Source organism: Drosophila mojavensis, unplaced genomic scaffold (assembly GCF_018153725.1).
Source record: "Drosophila mojavensis isolate 15081-1352.22 unplaced genomic scaffold, ASM1815372v1 contig_136, whole genome shotgun sequence".
Lineage (NCBI taxonomy): Eukaryota > Metazoa > Arthropoda > Insecta > Diptera > Drosophilidae > Drosophila > Drosophila mojavensis.
In genome coordinates this window covers 1,651,262-1,658,504 of record NW_025318667.1, presented here as the reverse complement: position 1 = coordinate 1,658,504, position 7,243 = coordinate 1,651,262, and the positions used below count along the sequence as shown (strand labels likewise).

The 7,243-nt window shown below is 44.8% G+C and overlaps 1 protein-coding gene across 1 annotated transcript; it reads right to left on the bottom strand.

Moving 5' to 3' along the window:
- Window positions 1-2,578: 2,578 nt before the first annotated feature.
- On the bottom strand, window positions 2,579-7,206 carry LOC6585599 (putative ATP-dependent RNA helicase DHX57). The gene is made up of 6 exons (XM_015160960.3): window positions 7,130-7,206; window positions 6,997-7,074; window positions 4,865-6,942; window positions 3,848-4,806; window positions 3,341-3,542; window positions 2,579-3,280 (listed from the first exon to the last, which is right to left on the bottom strand). The coding sequence occupies exons 2-6, from the start codon at window positions 7,062-7,064 to the stop codon at window positions 2,715-2,717; spliced, it is 3,873 nt and encodes a 1,290-aa protein (XP_015016446.1). The 5' UTR covers window positions 7,065-7,074; window positions 7,130-7,206; the 3' UTR covers window positions 2,579-2,714.
- Between the last annotated feature and the right edge of the window lie 37 nt (window positions 7,207-7,243).

Sequence of the window (7,243 nt, the reverse complement as noted above, 5' to 3'; positions counted from 1 at the left end):
AAAAAAAAAAAAAAAAAAAAAATGAAAAAACAACAAAAAAGTGGAGCAAACGGCCGCCTCCACCACCGGCGCCGATCGCACAGGTCGGAGCGGGCATAGTGGCAATTGGTCAGCGCTGAGCATGCAATGCCCTACGGCCAGCTCGGCGTATGCGCAGCCATCGAAATCTGCTCAAAAATGTTTAACAGCAATTCAAAGAAAAGAAACAGCAAAGCAACATTGCACATGATTGATAATGCTAAAACATATCTCATGTGTTCTGTGACGCATGATTAAAAATTTATCGAACTCTTTCAAGTTGGAAGTGACAAAAAAACTTGGATATCCCAAGCAGTAAGTCCCCCATCACAGAATGAACATAACAAAAAAAAAAAAAAAAAAAAGACATATAGTGCTATACTCTGATTATTTGAGATAACTGAGAAACCTGTACAAATTAGCAAAGAGATAGAACAGACAGGAGTATAAATTCTTTTATTAGTTGGTCATAAAAACAAAAATTTTGTTTATAAATTTTTTATTACTTTATGTTTGTTGACACAATCTTATATCATTTGTATATATTTAATACAAAGTAGTGCAAATCTTAACTGAAATACTCATATGTATGTTACAAGCGTCATACGCAAATCGTTAAGTCTGAATTAGTTTTCGGCTGTGCGCGATAAGACGATAAATCAGAGCATGAAAATAACTCAACGAGGTGCTAAAACATGCAATTGAGCTCAACGAAAAGGAAGTGCGAAATTGAGTGTAAAATGAGCGCACGCACACAGAGAGAGCTAAAGAGAGAGAGAGAGAGAGAGGCAAGCCAAGAACTGTTAATATGAGCAATTTACATGCGATGCACAATCAACTGTGTGATTCTCTTGCTCTTGCTCTTGTTCTTGTTCTTGTTTGCGGAACTAGAACTGCTCCAGAAAGAGCGTTAAATTTGAATGGAAATTCTGATTTGAGCTGTGATTCATTTGCATTGAGCGCATATTTCTTTCGCTTATCATTGATAAGTATAATTTATTACTATCGTATTAGCTGCATTTGATACTTTGATGTATCGACGTTGGTATCAACAGTTCGAACATTTCAATGAAAAAAATAAACATTTCATGAAAAACATAAATTAAAAAAAACGCGAGTCAAGTGTATTTAAATAAATTCAAATGAATTGTAATTGATGGGCGCAAAAATTCAACTCTGTTTTAACTGCGGCACACACACACACACCTGATTTATAGATCGATCGATGTTTCGCATGAAATACAGACACGCACACACACACACACATACACCTGCTGAACGTTCAATGTCAGCACCTGAATATGATTAATTTGCTGTTTGCTCTGATGTCTGCGCCTAAAAGTTGACAAATCAAAATCAAAGTCAAACATTTATTTGACTGATGGAAAGTAAATACAATCATACAAAATCGAAGTCTATAACATGTCGCGACCAATTTATTGAGTAAATAACAAAATATGAATTATCCAATAAATTATTAAACGTTTCAATTGTAAACATTGACTCATTTTCTTAGAAAATGAGATTTATATTCTGATATTTAATAATTATATCTGGACAAATGAAAAATTAAAAAAATATATACAAAGCAAAAAAAAAATGTATTTAATTTTATAATCAAAGCTGAATGATCTTAAAATTAAAAAATGTTTATTAAATTAAAAATTATTTTTGTATATCTAATAATTTTAACTAAGGATATTTAAAATAAAAAAAAGAGCAAAACAAAAGAACATTTTTGTTTGATTAAAAAATTTAATTTAAAGGCATATGAAATCAAACGACAATAAAAATTTTAGAAAATGGAAAAATCTATTGCTTGAAAAAAAATTAAGCCTAGATTGATTTAAATTTTATAGAACTTTTTTACAATAAAATTGAATTAAATAAGGTTAAAGGGTTTCGTTTTTTTTTTTTTTTTTAATTTAAAATTTAAATTATTCTTTTCCTATTTTTTTTTTTTTTTTAGTTTTATTTAAAAAAAAATTTGTTTGTATTATTATTTTTTTTTTTTAAATACAAATCTTGGAGATTTGCGATCGGCTCCTTGAGCTCGGATCTAGATCTTGTATCAATTATATGAGAAGACATTATGCTCATATTTTTTGTTTAATTGCTAGTCCTTGAACAAGTATTGGTCCGTCAGGTGGAGCCGTTTTAAATTTTCATTTCTTATTGAGCAAATTATAGAAAAATCCTTTGCGATTTTCATAGGCTTAGATGGCTTAAATTATATACATATATGTACATCTGGCTTAACATATATTTATTTATATTTATCTATATAAGGTATTTGTGTATGCAACGAGGAAAGTTTGTTTCCTTTCTATGTGATTCACATGCTAACAAGTTTTATAGCTGTAAAGCTAATAAATATACACTCGATAGTCATCTAGTACGTGTAGTATCTATAGTATCTATCTATCTCCCTCTCTTGCACGAACTGCCTTACCTAGCTCTTTCTCTCTCCGTCTGAGATTATCTCTTCCATTTGTGTGACATGCTATTCAATTGAATGATTGACTGACGGTGATTCTGATTGATTGATAAAACATTGTAATTCCATTTGGCTGTATAAATTTGTTTAATTGTATTGTACTCGCATTATAAAATAGTATAAGCTTTGCTATTGGCTTGGCTGATGTGATACAAAAAGACTGAATGTACGGAACAATGAGCGGCTAATGCATTAGACATTAATAGTTGTTGCTTATTAGATGCACAATGTTCGCAATGATCTTGCAGCCATTCTTGTGGTGCAACAAATTGAGGCACGGATCACGTATCTTCTCCTCGAGCAGCTTGATCAGTTCGGTGCGCATACATTGGATCAGCTCAGCTGTCTCATGGTTGTGCGCCTTCACGATGATCCAGCCGCTCTCGAGTAGAAACAGGAAGTCACCATCATGGAGCTCCACCTTGAAATCGGAGCCGGCAAACAGGACCAGGGCAATCAGGGGCAGCATTGAGCAGTCGCGTATGTAAATGGAGCTGGTGCACACCTTCTCCTGGTAGACAAGGAACGGGGCCTGGAAGACAGCGACCTGTGAGTTGACAGAGGACGGGTGGATGCGTACATAGCCATCGCCGCGCGTCTTAAAGCGCAAATCCTGATGGCCGGGCTCGCGCGGCACTGCGCCACCCGCTGTCTGTATATAGACGCGATCCGGTGTCATGATCTTCACAATATTCGGATAGAGTGCAGCACAGAGCAGCGATGTCAGCAGTCGATTGTTCTCGCCGTTCACGTTCTGTTCATGACCTGCAGCAACAGAGCATAAGTACATCAACAGGATGAGGATCAGGGTAGTTAGCTATTCACCTGTTAGCTGGAGTACATTGTCGCTGCTATTCGGCCTGCGCCGTGGCACATTCACCGGCACAAATCCAATCGAGACGAGCAACTCCAGGTACTGATACTTGAGATCTGCAATCATCTCCAGCGTGTTGATGGACAGGTAGTTCGTACTCGCATAATTTCGACTGGCTCCATAATGTCCACGTTTCGCTACAGCGAGCCATTTCTGCGAGGACGAGGCAAGAGGAGAAGACATTAAATAAGAGTTTTGGCATTGTGGATGACTGCATCTCTACCAACTGACTGACTGATTGATTGTAGACTGTTCAGTGATTGATCTACTGAATTTCTTAGACTGATCGACTGATTGATTGATCGATGAGCTAATAGATCGATTAATTAACATGCTAGCTATATGACTGTTTTGCCTCTTCCGATTATGGATCGACTGACGATCTGATCGACATGTGTCCACATCGAACCAAAGTATACTTGATTGATTAGCCTTGCTTCCATGTTCTTTTCACTTACCCGATAAGCATTCAGCACGGTCAGATGGTCGCTGTGATCGAGCGCGAATTGTCGCTTGCGTTTGTCGGCCTCGTCGCGCTTGTTCAACGGGCTGATGAACGGCGATTTGTTGCTCAGGCAGGCGGCGATGGTGAGCACGCTGTCCAGGCACTGGAAGATGGCGCCGTAGAGCATCAGCTTGCCAATGCGCACGTCCACGGGCAACGCGGCCAAATGGTGGCCAAGTGGCGTTAGCTGATCGTCAATATCCAAGGCGCCGACATCACGCAATCGCATCAGCGCGCCCTGCACGCTGTCCTCCTTGGGCGCATCCAGTGTTTCGAGCAGCACGGAGAGGGTGTTGCGCGAGGCGAACATTGACAGCGTCTTGATGCGTAGCACAATCTGCTCGAGCGGCACCCGCTGTATCTCGGGCACCGGCTGGGCCAATATGTGATGCTCATATCGATAGCGGGTATACAAATGGATGCACACGCCGGGCATCACACGGCCGGCTCGGCCTTTGCGCTGTTTGGCATTGGCGCGCGACACCCAGACCAGATCTAACGATTCCATATTGCGGTTCGAGTCGAAGCCCTTCTCCTTCATGAGGCCGCAGTCGATGACAAAGACGCAATCATCGATCGTGACAGATGTCTCGGCTATATTCGTGCTGAGCACAATTTTTCGTTTTCCCGGCGGTGCACGCTTGAAGACCAGCGCCTGATCTTCGCTGGACAAGGCCGAATGCAATGGGATGAGCAAATATTTGCCAGAACGCGGGCCGACTGCGCTGTCCTGCAGCGCATTGAGCACCGCTTGTATGTCCTGAAAGCCGGGCAGAAAAATGAGGATGCTGCCCTCACGCGGCCAATGATGATCACCCTCCACAATGTACTTGAGCACAGACTCAATTAGATCTGGATTGATCATCATTGGCTCCATCAGGTAGATGCTCTTGCATGTCGTCTTGCTGTAGTCTGAAAATGGATACGAATTGGGAGTTTAGACTGATGATCGATTAGTTGCGTAGCTTACCCGAATAGCGGGCGTAGGTCTCGGCTAGCGTCAGATTCTCGTCCTTGATCTTGGGGCCAGGCGGTTCACTGCTGGCCTGGAGATCGGCGAATTCCAGCACACTTTCCAGCACCTCCTGGTCCTTCTTCTTGAGCTTTCGACAGAACTTCGTGTCGCATTCCATAACAAAATCACAAGCATCCAGTATATCCTCAAGGAAGAGCTGTTCCACTGGAAAAGTACGTCCCGGTATATCCAGCACAGGTGCGCCACCAAAGTAATTGGAAAAGAGCGACGCATTCAACGTGGCGGACATGAGTATCACTTTAAGATCCTTGCGCTCCCGCAATATATTCTTGAGTATAAGCAACAGGAAATCTGAGTCCTGCGATCGCTCGTGCACTTCGTCCACAATCACATGGCTAACGTTGGTCAGCAGCGGATCGGAGGACAGGCGTCGCAACAGTATGCCAGTGGTGCAGAAGGTCAGCCTCGTGCTTTCCGAGATCTTGTTCTCGAGCCGTATCTGATAGCCAACCAACCGGCCAATGCGATCCACACGCTCGGCAGCCACACGCTCAGCCACACCGATAGCCGAGAGTCGACGCGGCTGCGTACAGATAATCTCTACATGGGGCATGTCTTCGGATGTAGACTTGCAGGCCTGGAAGAACCAATCGTCCAATATGAACTGCGGCACTTGGGTGCTCTTGCCACAGCCGGTCTCGCCTGAGATGACAACCACCTGGTTGCTCCTGATGAGCGCCATAATGCGCTCGATTTCGGCAAAGGCAGGCAGCTTCCTGCGACCCTCGATCGACTTGATATAGCTACTTTCGCGCCGGCGGTCGTTAAACTGCTTCAACAGGTTGCGATTCATGGATGCCAAGGCGGCGGCATTCCGTTGATAAGTGCCGCCATCGTTTCGCGACGTTTGTCCGCGCTCGTAGTGGCTGGGACGCGGCTTTGCCGCTGCCCCCTCGTTGGCATCTTGATCAGCGCCATTTGTCGGCTCCTCGTAGAAGAGCGAATGCTTGGGCGAGGGGAAGCGGGCGGTATCCAGGCTGCCGGCCAGACCCTCATCCGTTTGCAGCATCTCACATACGCTGTAGATGCAGGGAATGCCGTCTCGGCAAATTTGGCGCGCCTCCTGGTACAGACGGCGAGCGAAGCGCAAGCGCAGCTCATGCGGTATATCGTGGCAGGTGGTCTTGAGGTAGATGTATGGCGCTTCGTATGGATAACGACTGCCCGGCGGAAAACGCACCTCCACGTGGAACCACTGCTCATTCTCGTTCTCATCCAGATTGTCGGCACGCTTGCGCTCCGGTGTCCCCGTCGCCTCGGGCTGTGCTGGCACATGGGCAAATCGGCATTTGGGTCCAAATTTACACGTGCCATCACGATCAAAATTGCGACAACGTTGCGGCGCCTTCTTCTTCTTGTCCAATGCCGCTTGGCGAACGGCAGCGGCTGCCGCAAGCACTGCTTCCCGCGCCTTGCGCACCTCCGATGGGCTGTGCGCCAGCAGATGCTCAATCTTAAACTTAAGATTCCAAACGCTGTTATATTCACGCTCCTCGAATGCCTTGTCGTAGATGGACTGCAGCGCTTCCTTCTCGTCGGCTCGCATATCCAGCAGACTTGCCTCGTCGTGTGCCTCTAGCTCCAGGATTTCATTGGCGGGCACGCGCATATAGCGTTTATACAGCAACAGCAGAGCTGCTTCCGTATCGTGTGAGCAATGCTCATACGCTTCTAGGCAATGAGCAGGATGGAAGCCATAGTTCTCCAGCTTGAGCAGTGCATAGCGACGCAAACGATCGTCATCGGCTGTGCTGCTGGACGTCGCACTAACACCTTGAACACTTTGCACTTGGAGTGTACCGCGATCCTCCCAGTAGGCATGCTTAATACCTTTCCCGCCACGCCCCCGATCCTTGTATTTGGCGATGTCATCGAGCTTGAAGTCCGGTCCGTGTATGGCGCGCAATGTGTCCATTGTCAGTTGTTGTGACTCATCGCTGAGCCGCAGCACGTGCAGCTCCGTCTTCCGGGATTTGTTGTCCGGCACCGATTTTGGTGGCGCCTGAACATTCCTAAACATAGAAAGTGGATCAATGGCGATTATCGTGATGAAATTATCCACTTACGTTGTGCGCACATCGCTAGGCGGTCGCACGTGCCAGTCCTCCATGCATTGGCGTGACAGCTCGTCCATGTTTACTAGTCTAAGCAATTTCACAATTAAAGCTAATAACCCAAAAATGGCCAATGGAACATTACCGAGTCAGCAATGTGCCAGAACGCCTTTCGATAACACGCAACAGCTGTTTTGGTTTGTCTCATCAAGACTGTTGACAGTTACGGCGTTGCCACATCAGCAATGTCGAGAAATAA

Bases quoted from the DNA above. Each gene is read 5' to 3' on its own strand.
- LOC6585599 (XM_015160960.3), bottom strand. From the start codon at position 7,064: ATGGACGAGCTGTCACGCCAATGCATGGAGGACTGGCACGTGCGACCG. The intron at 6,943-6,996 runs GTAAGTGGATAA...TTCTATGTTTAG, and splicing joins CCTAGCGATGTGCGCACAAC to GAATGTTCAGGCGCCACCAA. The intron at 4,807-4,864 runs GTAAGCTACGCA...ATCCATTTTCAG, and splicing joins GACCTACGCCCGCTATTCGG to ACTACAGCAAGACGACATGC.